The 17152-nt window shown below is 60.8% G+C and overlaps 1 protein-coding gene and 1 long non-coding RNA gene across 3 annotated transcripts in view; one reads left to right on the forward strand and one right to left on the reverse strand.

Annotated features, from left to right (window-relative positions):
• The window catches only part of SEPTIN9 (septin 9), a 145846-nt gene extending 128970 nt beyond the window's left edge, over positions 1-16876 (reverse strand). The window contains exons 1-2 of the mRNA XM_025468129.3: positions 16737-16876; positions 1720-1776 (exon numbers count right to left, since the gene is read on the reverse strand). Of these exons, the coding sequence (XP_025323914.1) occupies positions 1720-1776; positions 16737-16755 (76 nt within the window). The 5' untranslated portion in view covers positions 16756-16876. The remainder of the gene's footprint in view (positions 1-1719; positions 1777-16736) is intronic.
• On the forward strand, positions 4400-7674 carry LOC118355695 (uncharacterized). 2 transcript variants are annotated; one of them, XR_004818704.2, is made up of 3 exons: positions 4400-5079; positions 6985-7248; positions 7375-7674. It is a non-coding gene; the product is annotated as an uncharacterized LOC118355695 (long non-coding RNA). The 2 variants fall into 2 exon arrangements; XR_007412791.1 differs by lacking the exon at positions 4400-5079 and having other exon boundaries at positions 6900-7248.
• Positions 16877-17152: the final 276 nt, after the last annotated feature.

Consider the following 17152-nt stretch of genomic DNA (forward strand, 5'->3'; position numbering starts at 1 on the left):
CCTCTGGGAGGACTGGGGGTCTGGGGTCCTGGACGCAGGAGACCAGTCAGAGCGTGGGCGAGAGGTCAGGCTGCGGGTCAGGAGCGGGACGGCAGCAGCTCTGAAGGGGGATCCTGCAAGGGCCAGAGGGACTGCGGGGAGCTGAGAAGCTGGGGGTCCAGGGAACAACCCCACCTGGCCCCCAGTCGTAGCCCCCGGATGGCAGGGATCAGAGAAGGAGCCAGGAAGACAAGGAAAGGGTGTCCCGGGCCAGAGCCTGCACAGCCCCCCCCAGAGAGGATTTCGTGTGTCAGCAGGCGGTCCCAAGCGAAACCCAGATCACCGGCTTGCAGCTCTGGGCTTTGGCAAATTATGCCTTAGGCTTCCAAGCGGAGCCATGGAAGCGGCTGCCAAGTGCTGACGGCACAGAACCGGCCGGGCTGAGCACAGGGCAGCGATGGCCAGAGGAGACGGTGTCCACACAGCCCGGGCGCCAGTCTCCCGAGACCTCAACCCCAGACTCAGGAGCCTGCTCGCGGCCCATCACGGGGCAAGGCCCCGGGACCCAGCCCGGCTGCTGGAAGGGAGGGAGGCAGAGAAGCACTCCGGCTGCAGGGGCAAGGAGCCCCAGATAAAAGCTGCCCCAGAAAGACGACGGGGCCAGGCAGTCCAGTGGTTGGTGTCCCGCCGCGGCTCCGGGGGGGTCGGGAGGGGGGAGCTCTTGCTTAACCACGGATGTGAATCATGCAGCCGCCCCGGAGACCTCCAGCCGGGCGTCACCCTTCCCTCCCCACACCCGGCCCCATCCCACACCACAAGGGGCCTCCGACACAGCCCTGTGGACATCCTGGCCTGTACACCCACACGCCCCGACACTACCACCCCAGTCCTGGGTGAGGAGCTGCCCCTCGGCCGCCCCACCAGCCAGGGGTGCCCAGCCCACGAGCAGGTGCCACCTCCGATGGCTAGCCCTCGGGGCGGTTTGCAACGGCCCCGGAAATGGGCTCAAGACCATTGGGTAAGGAATTCTGGGGTGGCCAGAATGATCCAGAGCTGTCGAACTTCACAGCTGCCGGCTACGTGTGGGTATTAAGTGGAAATTCAGTTAATTGAGTAATTGTACACAAGTGACTGAATGAGTAAAAAACTCAGTGCGGCGCGTGGCCACTGTACTGGACAGTGTGGATGTGGAACCACCACGGGAAGCTCTGCTGGGCAGGGCTGGTCTGGGAGGTAGGATGTGGGCTCTAGGGGAGGCGGGGCCCTTCACCTCTGGGCCCCAGTGTCCTCTTCCACAAGAGGCCACCAGCATGACACACACCGAAGCAGCAGAGAGAAGAGCTCGGCCAGCACCACCGGGAGCCCATTTACATGACACGGGTCAAGGCTGCGTGTCCGCTCTGTCGCGGGAGCACCCTCCATTCTGCAGGGTCACAGGGAACAGGCGCCATGGTCCATGGCCCCACCGGCCCAGAGCCGCTCGGAGTCAGAGCCACCCTCCCTCAGGCCGCCCGTCCCTGGGCACCTCGGCGAGCGCGCCCTATGGCATCCACGTCCACCTCTCCCCTCTGCCCTCTGTCCTGCACCCCCAGGCCTCTGCTGTGGTCAACGGGCCTGAAAGCCACCTGCAGCAGAGCCACCAAAGACAGTGCCTCCCTGGGCAGCAGGGAAGGGGCCCCACTCACCCGGGAAGGCAGGCGGGACGGAGCGCTGGGGATCACGGATGAACAAGCCACTTACCTGGGCCAGTGGGGTCACCAAGCTTCCGGAGACGGTTGCTGGAGGTCCGCGTGACTCCTAAAGACAGGGGCAGAGGGCAAAGGTCACACAAGGCCGCTGGGGGGTGGGGTGGTTACCACTGGGCATCTCCTCACCTGTCCTCCTGCCATGGGCTCCCTCGTCCTCCCAGGTGACACCCAGACCCGGTGGCCACCCGCAAGGACAGCCACTGCCGTCTGGATGCCGGCCGCTGGTGGGCACCAGGCCAAACCCTTTGCACACATTTCCCACCTGACAGCTGAATGTCAGTGGGGTTGAGGCCCCACGGCTACTAGGACATGAGCCCAGAATGAATCCAATGTCCATCAAACTCCAAAATCGGGGCTTGGCCAAGGGTGCCGCACCACCCTGCCTGTCTGCAGGCTGGCGAGTGGTGCTGGCACCCAGTCAGGCACCAGCCACCCCCTGGGACCATGCACGTCTACCCGTATCGTGAACTGAGATTTCCCTGCACCAGGGTCCCGGACGCAGCCCCCTCTGCTCTGGGGCTGGGCAGAGCCAGGCTGGATGTGGGAGGGTGGAGGAGGAGCTGCTCTCTCCCACACCCCCAGGAGGGAGCAAGAACAGAGCCCAGATTAACACAGCCTCGTGCTGCACGTGCTCCGTCCCTGCACACACCCCTGGCGGCAGCGCGTGCTCCCCGCAGAGGCTTAGGGCAGGCAAGTCCCAACTCGAGGAGGTTTGCTGAGGTGCTAAGCCAAGCAAGCCTGAGGCTGCCAGGAAGGGTATCCGTGGGAGCGGTGCCCCGGAAAGGGCCTGCCTGGGCAACCAGGCCGTGCTTTGGGGCTGCAGGGACACCCCAAGTTGGCCAACAGAGGCCCTCCCCACAGACAGCAGGAGGAGTGCAGAAGGGGCCCAGGGCTAAGCCAGAAACCTGCCCGCAGCCTCCACCATCTGATCCCCACCCAGAACGCTGGGGTCCCGGGTGCCTCCACAGAGGCTCTTGTGACATTCATTCATTCCCTCATTTGTCCCATAAACCCGCTGCTGAACTATGGGCAACGGCGAGTGGATGCAGCCAGCACTGTTCCTGAAGGTTCCAGAGCCCCAGGCAGGGCGGCCTGCAGACCTGGCTTCATGTCCAGCTCCCCGGGGGACACGCACGCTCTCCACATCGACAGAACGGGGTGCAGTCCGTCCTTCGGGGTCTGGTAGTGAGATACCTACCACTAAGCCTGGGCAGCTTTCCAGGGCTGGGGAGGACCCCAAGATGTGCGATATTGGGGTCCTCCAATATTTGGGGTTCAGATATTGAACACACCCTGAAACAACACCAAGAGGTGCACGTGGCACGGGACTCAAGGGCCCAAAGTGACCAGCGAGACTTCCAGGAGACGGGGAGGCCCAAGTTGTCCCTTGCGGGAGGCCGGGGGGATGCTGAGCCATGTCCACTCGCCGAGGCTCTAGGACAGTCACCAGCTTGTGTCCCCTCCCCACTCAGCCCCCCAGGCAGGTGCCACCACTGCCATTTCAGGGAAGAGAGGCTCGGAAGTCCCCAGATGCCAAGTTCCCCTGCAGAGCCCCTGCCCCGCCCCAGCCACGTCGTGTCAACTTGACTGCATGCCCAGGCGCCCAGATATTTGGCCACACAGTATTTCTGGGAGCGTGAGGGTGCCAGGGTGTTTCTGGACGAGGTTGGCGTGTGAATCGGTGGACTGAGTGCAGCAGGCCGTGCCCCCGGTGCTGTGGGCTTCAGCAAAGGAGGGAGGATGCTCGTGGCCTGGCAGGGACACTGGGCTTCTGCTGCCCGTGGACGGGGATGGCCACCCTCGGGTCCCCTGGTTCTCAGGCCTGCGGACTCGGGCTGCACGACAGCACCGGCATCCCGGGTGTCTGGCTCACAGACGGCAGCCTGCGGTGTCCTGCGGCCTCCGCCACCACAGGAGCCCGTCCCCCGCGGGTCTGCTCCTCCGGCAAACCCTGACATACGGTGACCTCACTCGGCAGACACGCAAGCATCCTTCCAGGTGCCACCTGCCCTGACCGACATCGGCTCCCGGCTGAGCCATGGAAACCGTCCGTCCTTGGGCGTCCAACCAGAACACGGGGTTCCAGGCCGGCCTGCCGGACGCGAGTGGGGACGACGGCCTCGGGCCGTGCCGGCGGGTCCTGCATCGGGCTTCCGTAAGACAGGAGAGGGTGGCCCGAAGTGGCTTCGGTGGGGGCCCGGGGCCGGGGGGGCGCAGAGGGCGCGGGCCCCGCTCCCAGGGCTGCCCAGGCGTGAGCGTGGCATCCCCAGCCTCCGCAGGCCTCTGCCCACGACGGCTGTGACCTGAGTGGGAGCGACACTGCGTGTAACCGGCCCTGAGCATCACCCTCAGCCCCGACACGCACACGCGGGCGACGAGCCGCACAGAGGTCCCGCTGTGGCCCCCGTGGGCCACGGCTGTGCCTCTGAAGCCAGTCAGTCCCCAGTATGGAAACCGTCGGGGGTGAGACACAGGGAAGGAATGGGCCCAGCATTCCTGTGGATTGACTCACTTCCGGCTGCGACATCCCCTGGGCCGGCGGGACGCCCACCCGCGCCCCTGCCCCTGCTTCTGGCGAAGGGAAAAGGGGAGAGGTCCCATTCAGGTCCCCGAGCCCCCACCCCACACCCGGGGCATCTGGTCCCCCAGCCCCTCCTGGGCTCGCCGCCCCCCAAGCCCCGGGGTGGGGCTGCAGCGGCCGCTGCCACCAAAACAGCATCTGTCTCAGATTTCTTGGGTGGAGCTTTTGTTTTATTGATGCTGTTTATTTTTCCGATTTCCCAAAACACGCAGCCGGTGCCAGGCAGCCCCTGGCACGGAGGAGGCGCCGGGCACGCGGGAGGTGGCGGCCTCGGCCCCCGCCCCCGCACAGGCTCCCGCCCGCTGCCCGGCCTCCCGGGGCCACACCCCGGCCAAGAGCTACTGAAATCCGGCTCCTTGGACGGCGCTCCCGGCCGCGGCGGAGCCCAGCAGAGAGGGAGCCGGAAAGGCCTCCGAGCCATCCAAGGGCTCAGTTGTTCCAGTTGAGAATTGAGTTATTTTTATGTGATTTTAAAATAAAACATATTCCGGGGGAGAGGAGGAGATCTGGAATCTGGCTGGCTGGAGTCATCCCCGACCGAGCCGCGTGAGTTCCCCGAGGCCCGGCAGGCGGGACGGCCGGAGGGCAGAGGAGCAAGGGTTCAAACCCAGGCTTTGCCAGGTGCTAGCGTGCGCCTCCCCCCACCCCGGGGTGGGGAATGACCTCCCGATCCGCGTGCAGCACGCCGACGGAGCGTGGCGGCCGCACCCGTGTGACCGAGATTAGATGAGGTCCCACGCTCCAGGCACTCGGCAGGGCGCCTCGCACGAGGTAAGTGCTCAATGGATTACATAATATTTATCATTAGTAGCATATTAATCATAATCATCATCATTTTCAAATTATTATTATGCTCATTATTCACCAGCCCCACATCCAGCCCAAACCCAGGGATCTATAATTAGGAATTAACAAAGCTCGGCTGCCCCTGTGCTCATGCACGGGAACCGAGTGTGGGTTAGCGTGAGATCGAGAGGAAATGGTCACGCTCGGTGGGGGGGAGGCTCAGCATCTGGACGCTCTCCCCTCTCAGACCCCGGCCACCCCAGAAACTCCGAGGCCAGGGCAAAGGCCATTTCATACAAAGTCACAAACTCCAGAGCAGTGACAAATGCCAGGAAGGCGTGACGTGTCGGGCTTCAAACCCCCGAGACCGAAACACCCTTCAGAGGAGACAAGGAATCTAACTAGACTCTCGAGTTCACGTATTATCACTAGTTACAGTTTTGATGAGCCCACGGCCACGCACAGCCTCGGAGCCACCATCTCCGCCCAGGGTCGTGCACAGCCTGGACGCCCTGACCCGGGCGGAGGGTGACGCCCCCCGAAACACACACACGTGCACCCGGTTCTGCTCCGAGCCAACAATGAATGAGGTCTGGACAGGACCTTCCCCCAATCAAGAAGTCACCGTTTTGCAGGAGGAGGCTCTGTGAAAACTCGCACCAATGTTTATTTTTAATAAAGAAAAGAAAAGCATCTGGGGCACCCGGGTGGGCTCGGATCATGATCCTGGATCAAGTCTTGCGTTGAGCTCCCCGCAGGGAGCCCGCTTCTCCCTCCTCCTGTGTCTCTGCTTCTCTCTGTGTCTCTCATGAATAAATTAATAAAATCTTAAAAAAAAAAAAAAGAATCCATTTTCAATTTTTTTTCTTCCAACTCCTGAGTTCAAGTCTCTCAGGAAAGGACAGGGAGGTCACAGCGACCTTGGCCCGCAGCCGCCTGCCCCTCAGCCTCTGAGCCCGGGGTGGGGGCCCCGGGACGCACCGTCTTCACCCCTTTCCCCAGGGCCCACAGAAGCTGGGAGAGGCTCCAGCAAAGTCAAAGGTCACAGGTGGGAGTGAAGAGTCAAATTCTAGGCTTATCCTGAGAGGAACCTGAGATCAGGCGATAAGCGCTCCTCCCTCTCCTCCCAGCCTCCGCCCTTGGTGTGCTGGACAGGTGCGAGGGAGGAGGGGGTGCCCTCCCGGGGACGCCCCGAGCTCTGACTGCATCTTCGGGCGGGTGTTCCATCTCTCTGAGCCCGTGTGGGCGCATCTCCGAGATGAAAACATTCATGAGCATCGACTGCACTGGGCGCTGTTCAAGGAGCGGGGGGACAAGGGACCAGGAGTGGCCTGTCCTCTGGTGGCGGCGCTCGCAGCCTGGGCGCACAGGCCGGGAACATGCCAGTGGCTTCTGCACGCGGGGGCTCTGACCACCCTCACCAGGCAGCAAGGTCACCCGAGAGCCAAGTCTGCCCACGACATCGGTGCTGAGCAAGGTCCCGCAGAGCCCTTCCCCCCAGGGCCCACCAGCTGGCCATCTCTGGGTCCCACCCACATAACGACATTCGTCATATAAAATACACACTCAGTGAAGTCTGAATTTCAGGCAAACGACAGATCATCTTTAAGCGTAAGCAGATCCCTCGGCTCCTCGCCGCCCCTCCAGGCGCTCGTCTGAGCAGCAGGAGGGCTGTCGGCCACAGCGACAGGGTCCCCAGGTCTGCCGACCAGTGTGGGGCTGGGGGGACGGGGGGGCTTGGGAGAAGCCTAGAAGGTGGGAGCACGGGAGAAACGGGGTAGATCCTACCCCCTCAATCCATCCTGGAAGTTTCTCCGGCAACAGGTCCCATCTCTGCTGAAAGCTGCAGCTCGGGCCTGGCAAGCTCACCTTTATCCCCACTACCTGCAGGTGCCCCTGGACTGGAGACGCGACCTCCTCCCTCTGACCCTCTGACCTGAGGGCAGGGAGCTTCCTGCTGCTCACCTGTAGCTTGTCTCCACGAAGCCAAGGAACCATAAGCTCCAGGGCCCTCGACTAGCACGAGAAGGACCCTAACAACATACCCACATTTTTGCAGAATTTGCACAACAGAAAATATCTTCAATCCGATCAGTTAAAATCACGGTCTACGTGGACTCTGAGGCCCTGCCCATCACACGGCTCCTGTGTAAGGTACCAGGGGCGGCACCGCTGGCATCTGGGGGCTCCCACCACGGAGAGGCTGGACGGGGAGATGTGTAGTTTGGACTCGGCTGGGTTATATTTACATAGTTTATAGTTACTTCTGTGTTTACTTAGGTGACGGCTGCCATCCCGAGGTGCAAGTCCAGCAACACTCCTTCCAATCACTGCTCCAATCTGTCTGCTGTGCAGGATCACCAGGGATAAGACACCAACACGACCCGAGTGCCTGCCGGAAACATGTGGGCAGCGGGGGTGGCGGTGGGGTGGAACGTATGGAAGCAGAAGCCAGCCCACGGAAAATCACTCCGACCCCCAGACACAAGGCGGAAGCAGAGAACTTGATTCCCTTCCACGTTGAGTCAAAACAAAAAGTATCCCCAGTCGGAAATAAATATACAGTTCTAGATGCCCCATACTTTCCTTTTTTTCTTTTTAAGATGTTATTTATTTATTCATGATAGAGAGAGAGAGAGAGAGAGGGGGGGGGGGGGGGCAGAGACACAGGCAGAGGGAGAAGCAGGCTCCATGCAGGGAGCCCGATGTGGGACTCATCCCGGGTCTCCAGGATCACGCCCTGGGCCGAAGGCGGCGCTAAACCGCTGAGCCACCCAGGCTGCCCTCTTTCCTATTTCTTTCCTAAAAATCGAAATAGTCTTAATAGAATATATCAGAATTCTTGCGTTGGTAGGGCAAAAATTGTGGCAGTACTACAAACTCTGGGTGAAGTCACTTTTTTTTAAAGGGCAGCAAGTATTCTTTTAAAGATTTTTTTTTTCCTTTTTTATCTTAGAGAGTGCACGTGCACATGAGCTGGGGTTTTGGGGGAGGGCGTGGGGGGAGAGGGACAAGCTCCGAATAGCTTGATCCCACCACCCTGAGATCAAGACCTGAGCTGAAACCAAGAGTCTGATGCTCAACTGACTGAGCCGCCCAGGCGCCCCTGAAGTCACACTTTTTAATGCATCTCAATTAACCAAAAGTAAAAAAAAAAAAAACAAAACTTTGATTAACCATAAGATGAATGAACTTTCTAGTCTCTCACGAGAAAATGATGTTACCAAGTCATCATGTAAAGAAGCAATCAGAGTATGTGGCCAAGCCATTGCTTTGGGGGAAAAGACAAGTAGTTGATTGATAAGAGTATTGTTATTTTTCTGGATTTTCTGGGGCTTATGGTATTTGCTAGCTGTTTAAAATTTATAATTTGGGGGCACCTGGCTGGCTCAGTCGGTGGAGCATGTGACTCTTGATCTCGAGATTATGAGTTCGTGCCCCACGTTGGGGGTAGAGATTACTTCAAAAATAAAATCTTGAAAATAAATTAATTAATTAATTAATTAATTAATAATAAAAAAATAAAAAAATAAAATCTTGGGGCACTTGGGTGGCTCGGTGGTTGAGCATCTGCCTTTGGCTCAGGGCGTGATCCGGGGGTCCTGGGATCGAGTCCCACATTGGGCTCCCCACAGGGAGCCTGCTTCTCCCTCTGCCTGTGTCTCTGCCTCTCTCTGTCTCTCATGAGTAAATAAATAAAATCTTTAAAAAAAATAATACGATAAAATTTACAATGTGGTGTTCTTTCTTCCCTCATTCTAAACAGGGAATCATGTCATACAGACCTCATGCAAGCTGGATCTGCTGCTTCTTTCCATCATCCCCCGAACAAAATGCCTACATTGAAGCCCTTCTGTTCCAAGTCCTCGAGTGATTTCTGTGTCCTGGTCAGACACCCAAATACAAGCCATGAACAAACTGTACCCGTAAGAAAGATGAGCAGATGAACAAAGGGCCCAGGGACCCTAGGGGAAATTGAGGAAAACCATCAGAAACTGCTGACTGCGGCCAAAAAGAGCTGTAGGAAGGCGTCCCCAGATTACGGGAAGGTGCATCGGTCTTCTTGGGGTCCCACTGTTACTATCCCCCCGAGTCACCAAAGAGGTAGACGTGCTTCGCTCGAGCTTGGGATGCTGGGGAGAGCATGACAGGAGGGCACGCCCCAGACAAAGGTGAGGTCAGGGGTGCAAGGGCCTTGGGAAGCCTGGCTAGGCAGGCGGCTGTGCAGGCAGCGCTGTCGACTGGCCTGTGGGGCCCGGCGTCCAGTAGAAGTCGCTGCACAGGTAACGAGGCAGCATAAGGAATGGTCGCCAGGAGAGCGATCGGTCACCGGGGGTGGCCAGGGCATTTAGGCTGGTTCAAAGAAGCCAAAGGACACCTCCTAGGGTACACGTGCATCCATCCATAGGGGCCAAAGAAGGGAAGCAGGGCCCCAGGGTGGCCGCCCTGGCATCGCACACCAGCCAGAGACAGGAATCAAGCCCTGGAGGCAAGTGGACTAATCTTTTATTGATTTCTAATTAAAAAAATTTTTTTTTATCCTCACATGGCAGGTAGGGGGAGCACTGCAGTCTCCTCCTCTTATAGGGACACCAACCCCACCATGAGGGCCGCACCCTCAAGACTGTCTCAAGGGAAATTGCCTCCCAAAGGCCCGGCTTCCAAATGCCATCTCACGGGGGCCTGGGGCTGACCTTCTAGACAAGTCAATCCTCGACGTGGGTTGATAAGCAGAGCGAACGGCATTTGCTGTTCATCGAGCCTCCTTACAAAACGCTGCAGTCAGAACACTTGTCTGGTTTTGGATGCAATCCCAGGAATGATGGAAAAAAGGAGTCATCGTGCACAATGTTTTATTAAGCTAATTACCTGGAGAAAGGTTCAGTATCCAACCAGGCCGTGTCCCCCAGCTAGGAGCGCGGCTACTGTGACAAGGTCGGCTTGGCACAGAAGCCTCGATTCGAGCCTCGGGGCCCCCACCATCCCATGGGGAGGGGCAGGGTCAGCGGCTAGCAAGAGGAGGGGTCAGCAAACCAGGGACGTCCACTCTGGGAAGCCATCAAGTCAGAATCCTGCAATCCATGCATGAGATCCCATCTCAGGTGGAAAGGACAGAATTAGAGTGGTTTCCCTAGGGAACACGTACATCTGGGAAAATACGTTTTACACCTTTGAGAATCAAATCAAACGCTTCGCCTGTGCCTGTGGCGGAGGGGGCTCAACAAGCAGTGGTGACTGACGGGACGGGACGATTTGTTCTTTCAATTTCCTATTCTCGTTGGTGATGAGTAATGAGCAAAGTGAACAACCGAGAGGGGGAAAAATTTTAAGAAGACCAAAGAGAAAGACGAGATGCACAGTGTGTATTTTAGAAAAAGCTTTTCTTTAAGAAAACAAACCCCCCAAAATGTATGCAAAGGTCTGGCTGCTGAAGCGCCAGCCCCCCGGCTGCCAGGAAGGCGCTGCCATCCAGAATGACTCGCCCGCGCGGCGGAGGGTCCACCTCGGCCAGACGCCCGCCCCCTCCCCCTCTCCGGCCTCACAGCGCCCCCGCTGTGAGCACCACCACCTGTGTCCCCTGCAGCGTCTACACTGGCTCACCTCTGTACAACAGTCCAACACCTGCCCCTCGACACCCACAGGTTTGAACCTGTGGCTACAGAACCCAAGTCATGGTTCTATTACAGCGTTTTGCAAACTAACCCCCAAATCCCTCCGGGTTGATTAGTCAGGTCCTTAACAGGTTAGAAGACAACAGGGGTTGGATTTAACCCACTTCCAAGTGGCTTCGGTTACAGGAGCATTATTCTCCCACCGGGATCTGATCCTGGGTGGAAACAGGAGGCCCGGTCCATGGGAATTCTGTGAAAGCCCCAGGATGCGGGTCAGGTAGGGGTGCAGGCCAAGCCCCAGGCGGCCTGCCAGCCTGCCCCTGCCCGGCCCCTCCCGGTAACCACACTCCCCAGGAGCCGTCTCCAGCCCGGGCACACAGCTGCTGCCCCGACACGCCTGGCGCGGCCGGGACGAGGGGCCCTGGCACAGCTCGCGGGGACTTCCATGGGACCAGCACCCCCGTTCCCAGGCCCAGCCACAGCCTCGGTGGCACTGCCCGCCCCTTAAGCCACCCATGGGGATGACCACAGCCCGTCCGGCAGCCAGAGAGAGGACAGTGGACAAGCTCCCGCCCCATCCTCCTATCTCGGCCCCACTCTGAAGCCCTAGGCCAACAGAAGACACGACTCTCCAGGGGGAGTCCGCCAGCAGGACAGAGGCCCTCCTCTCCCCACCCAGCACTTTGAGGGGCCCACACATGGGGGCTGGGGCCTGCAGCCCGCATTGCTTGGAGGAGGACCAGAGGACATGTGACATGCGCTCCTGCTGCAGCAGACAGGGAGCTGGGGCTCGAGGGCCACCCTGCGACCCGGATCATCTTCCTCTCCCTGCCGCTGCCCCTTTTCCTGTCCTGGAGGCTCGCAGGCTGCCAGCAGTCACGCTTCAGAGAACCAGGTCAGATTAGGCCGGGAACAAAGCGCAGTTGTCGCAGAGCTTCCAAAAGGCCACTGACAGCAAGACGCCCGGGAGCCGCCACCCCCTCCGCCGGCCGCAGCTCAATGCCCCCCTTCACGCAGCCTGCAATAGACCCGGGCCCCGGCGGGGACACGGAGATAAGGCAGAGAGAAACCGGGCCGCGCGGAGTGCCACACTCAACCTTGGAGACCCAAGGGCAGGCCACCTTTCCGCGGAGCCACCAGCGTGTAGGAAGGACGCTCAGAGCCTGGCATCAGCAACGCCCGCAGACGCTCTGGGGATAAGCGGCTGAACCCACAGGGACAGTCAAAACTGGCCAGGAATCTGGGGAGACAGGCACCCCGCTGCTCAGCCCACGTCCCTCTGGGAGACCCGGGCCCTCAGCACAGTGGGCGCTGCGGCCCGTGGGCTCTGCAGGTCCCCAGGGGGCCCCACTGCAGCCAGCACCCGTGGATCCCCCCAAGTCCCCAGGCCACGATAATAGCCCCAACAGAGAGAGCCAGGAGCCCAGCAGCCACTTCCCTCCCCACACAGAGGCTCGGGCCCTGGGGCCTGGGGCCTCCCTCCCCCAAGGCCACCAGCTGGATCCGCCCAGGAACTGGCGCTCCTCGCCCCTGGCTGGGCCCTGTGCCACCGTGTGCTGAACCTTCCTTATCGAGCACATCTTAGGCAAACTGCACGGCCCACGCAACGCTGCGCAGGGACAAACAGAGTGCAGAAACGAGGTCCCACCCACAGGTACCAGCCGCGTGGGGCGGCCTGGGATGGGCAGGAGAGTCTCAGGGCTGCCCAAGGCGTTGAGGCGTGGGGTGTGGGGAGCCCCTTTTCCCTGCTAGTGGGGTCGCAGGGTCCTCAGGTGAGATGCCCTCTGCTGACACCCTTCTGGGAGCTCTGAGCACACAGTCCGCCCTCAGGTCCACCTAGGTCATGGGCTCTAGGCCTCTGCTCTGGAGGGGCAATCTCATGCCGCCTCTGCACCTGTCCAGCCTCCAACTGGTTACTTGGAGGGGGAGCAGATTTCCAGGAAAAAGGTGGGCGGCCTCAAACTCAGGTGTCTTGCAGGACTCTCAGAACCCCTCGGGGCTGGCTGGGGAGATGCCGCCAGCAGGTGACTCTGAGCAGCCACACAGTCACATAGAAGCGCGAGCAGGCCCAGGCCCGAGCCTGCCTCCCCACTCCTGCAACAGGCCAGCCAGGGGGATGGCTCCGGGTCTCAGGCTCAGCCTGCCTGCTCGTGACTGGGGGGCTTCGGGGGTCCATGAGTCCCAGGGTCCTGGGCACAAGTCCACGGGGCTAGACTCGGTGCACGAGGTAGCTCTGTCTCTCTGCCCAGGTCCCGAGCTGAGCCAGAGCACATTGGCTTGGATCGGGGGGGGGGGGGGGGGGGGGGGGGGGGGGGGGGGGAGTGGCGGTGGACAGAGAAGAGGAAGAGCCCTGCCTCAGCACACTGGGGAAGTGTTCTCGGAGGTTCCTCTCTCTTCCCATAAGTCAGCTCCCAGGGCACTGGGTGAGAGGAAGGCCACACTTTCCAGGGGCCAGCCATGGACATAATCTCTGTGAGGCCGTTCCTCTGGGGTCCAGCCTCCTACCCAGGCCTCTAGAGAGGTCACCTGGGTGCAGAGCTTTTTAACCCCTGGTAGGCCAGGGGTGCCCTTTGCCAATGTCCTGAGAGCCACAGAGAATCTCAGAATAGCTCCCAAGTGCACACACAGACCAATCCCCACCCCTCTTGCTCCCGATTTCTGTGGTTTGGGGGCCTCAGGTGAGGCCCCACGGGAGGATTCCCAGCGAGGATTGCCAGAGGAGCCAGGTCCATGTGACCTCATTCCAAACTCAGAACACCAGAAAACCAGAGGGGGTTCAGATCTCAGCCGGCTCCGGCACCGAGGGGCCGAGGGAGAAGCCTGGGCCTCGCTCCGGGCCTCCAAAGCAGCAGAGCTGCAGGGAGGACCAGGAAGCCTCCAGGCTTCTCGGGAAAGTCAGGGACATTTGGCCTTCTCGGCCTTCCTACTGCCCGTAAGAACGATGAAGATGGTAGCAGCCACCAGCCTTTCTAGGCCTTTTTGTGCGCGAGATTATGCAATCATCACAACAAATCAGCATCAACCCTGTTTAACAAATGAAGCGAGATGGAGTCGAGGAGGCGCCATACTCGGGTTTAATTCCAGGAGCCCGGCACTTAGCCCCTGGGCCTCCCTGCTGCCCCGGAGCCGGAGCCGGAGCCGGAGCCGGAGCCAGAGACAGAGCCAGAGCCGCCGGTGAGGTGCATCCGGGGAAAGCCAAGAGCCACACTGGAGCTGCTGCCCTGCAGCCCCCATCTGGGCCTTTGCTTTGCTCCCCACTCGGAAAGCCTTTTTTTTCATCCTCCACCCCCCCCCCCCACCTCTCATTTCTCAAGGCCCAGTTCAATCTTGCCTCCTACTCATCTAGCCTGGGGTCCCTCCTTCCAGAGCATTCGGTAGCATTTGCAACCTATGGTTCAGGTTGGGAGGGTGTCATCAAGCTAGTGTCTCGTCTGCTTCTTGCCTCCCCAGGGAGAATGCAGCAGCGAGGACCCCCGCATCTTTTAATCATCTTTGTACCTGCGAGGCCCCGGTAGTACGTGCCCAACGCACAGTGTGTGCTCAGCAAACGCAAACGGACCTGAGACACTTGGGATCTGCCCCAAAGCATAGCTTAAAAATCTCCCCCTTTTGATCCCTGGGTGGCGCAGCGGTTTGGCGCCTGCCTTTGACCCAGGGCGCGATCCTGGAGACCCGGGATCGAATCCCACGTCAGGCTCCCGGTGCATGGAGCCTGCTTCTCTCTCTGCCTGTGTCTCTGCCTCTCTCTCTCTGTGTCTATCATGAATAAGTAAATAAAATCTTTAAAAAAAAAAAAAAAAAAAAAATCTCCCCCTTTTCAGAGACTCATGAGTGCTCCAAACCAGCTCTGCAGAGGACACCATTACCATCATTCGATTTATTTCCAAGCCCATAAATAGGTTCAGAAGCAATGATCCCACTCAATCTAGGCAGAGAATAAAAGCCCTCCAAGGATTTTCAACCCTGGGGGATTTTTCACACAAATTTTCCTTAATTTCGTGGCATTGACGCTGCGCAGGGATCAGTGACTTCCACAAAGCATCCCTACAGAATTGGGGGTGGGGGGTGAGGCGAACTGCGGCATGCCCAGAGGAGGCCGGAGGCCAGCCGCCCCTGGGCCAGGCCCCTCCAGCCCAATCCCACACAACTCTAAGAGTGACCCAACCCGCCCTGGACCACTGCCAGCCAGGGAACAAACTGGAAGTGGTCCAAGCTTCTCCTGCTCCCATCCTCCAGGGCCCCACCCCGTTAGGTAAACACAGGAGCCACGGAGGCTGCCTTTACAAGAGCTGGTTCCTACTCACCCCATAAACTCTACTTCCACTTATTACACAAAGCTTCATCCCTCTTTTTTAAATTTACCTGGGGCGGGGGGAGGGGGAGAAGGCGTGGAAGAGAGGAGACCCTCTGGCACCCATGTGGGATGGTCTCAAAGTCTCCCAGGAAGAGGCCAAGGACCTATGACCTAGCAGGACCCATATCATCCCTACTGTCCAGACCCACCAGCAGGATGTGACGTGCAAGGAGCCTAGGGCAAGAGCGGGGCTAGTGATCCCAGGGAGGGAGCCGCACACGGCAATGCCCACAATCATCTCAAGTATTTGGAGCATGCTGGGGAGGAAGGGAGGCCACGTGCCAAACCCCAGCATGTGCCACCTGGAAGCCCCCTCCTCCTCCACCATCACATCAACGCGCCCACGCTTCCAAGATAGAGCGGAGAGCGCTCACGGGGTGTCTGAAGGGCCGCGCTGTCTGCAACAAGGGGGTAAGAGCTGGCATTCTAAGCTCCTGACCCAGGAGGGCATTTTGAAGGAAATTCTGAGTAACTCTCTTTGAGACAAGTTATTCTTTATTACTCATTTCAGTTCCTGAATGTGGAAAGCAGGAGACTGAGAAATGGCCCAAAGACAGGGGGGGGGGGGTGGCGGGAATGGCCTCTTCAGCTCCGACTAAGTCCCATGATGTTGTCCTCTTATCAGCAAAAATCAGTTCATGAGTCCTTGGCAGAAAACTTCATGTCCAAATAGATTAAGGGAAAGAGCACAGTTTGCAAGGTGAGCAAAAGAGAAGAAGCCAGTTATTATTTGAGAACTGAGGAGGACCCTGGATCCTGCCTGGAGCCTTGGGGGGTGGGGGTGGGGGTACCCACAAAGGGAAAAGAAGAAAAAAAAAGAAAGGACAGAGGTCTGGATGACCCTTGCTTGCCCCTCCATGCTTGTGGCTTGTTTGCCCATCTGTGAAGTGGGACCTCAGAGCAACCCGAACCAGGGAGCCTCCCCCACCTGCGTGAGGGCACACCTGCCGCGGAGTCAGGCTGCCAGCACACGGGGCGGGGGCTCTGAGACCCGCGGGGTGGACCCGTGGTACCAAGCCCGGGCCTTGCTGGATGGTCCCATTTGCTCCACGGCGTAGAGGAGTAACTAACAGTGCATCCGGAGAGGATGCTGCGGCCCCGACCACCAGCCCGGAGGCTGACCCCAGGGCGCCCCCCGCCCCCGCCAACACGCACACGCGCGCGCACCGCGGACGGCGGCACCCGGCGAGGCACCCGGCGAGGCACCCGGCGAGGCACCCGGCGAGGCACCCGGCGAGGCGGCGCGGGCGCCGGGGTGAGGAGGGCGCGCAGGAAGGGCGGCCAGCCCGGGCCCCCCGCGGCCCCTGCAGACACCCGAGCGCCCCTGCCCGGGGCCGGCAGCCGGGCCAGCCGGGCCGGAGCCAGAGGCCTCGCGCGCCAGGACGGCCCCGACCCCGACCCCGGCCCCGACCCCGACCCCGACCCCGGCCCCGCACGCCGGTCCCCGGGCCTCGGAGCGAAGGGCAGCGCCACCCGTCGAGGGGCTCACGGCCTGGAGGACCCTGGATCCCGGGGCGGGGCGGGGGCTGCGCACACGGGCGGGGGACGCCCCCGCACGAGCCCGCCCGCCCGCCAGCGCCTCTGCCCAGGGAGGGGAGCTCGTCCCGGGGCCCCGACCCGACCCCGGCCCGGCCCGGCCCCTCCCCTCCCCTCCCCGCTCCGGCCGTGGCGCCCACCTGAGGACGACTTTTTCATGGTGCCGCCGCGGCCGCCGCTCCCAGGAAAGTGTGGCGGCGACGCCGCGGGGCGCGGGCTCCTGGGTCGCTAATCCCGGGCTCCGAGTGCGCGGGGTGGGGCGGGAGGAGGGGCGGCCCCGGCCCGGCCCCGCCCCCGGAGGTGCGCGCCCGGCCCCGCCCCGCCCCGCCGGTGGAGGTGCGCGCCGGCCCCGCCCACGGCCCCGCCCGCGGCCCCGCCCACGGCCCCGCCCCCGCCGGTGGAGGTGCGCGCCGGCCCCGCCCACGGCCCCGCCCACGGCCCCGCCCACGGCCCCGCCCCCGCCGGTGGAGGTGCGCGCCGGCCACGCCCCCGCCCGCGGAGGTGCTCCTGGCCACGGCCCCCAGGCCCCGCCCCCGCCGGTGGAGGTGCGCGCCGG

Source organism: Canis lupus, chromosome 9 (genome assembly GCF_003254725.2).
Source record: "Canis lupus dingo isolate Sandy chromosome 9, ASM325472v2, whole genome shotgun sequence".
NCBI lineage: Eukaryota > Metazoa > Chordata > Mammalia > Carnivora > Canidae > Canis > Canis lupus.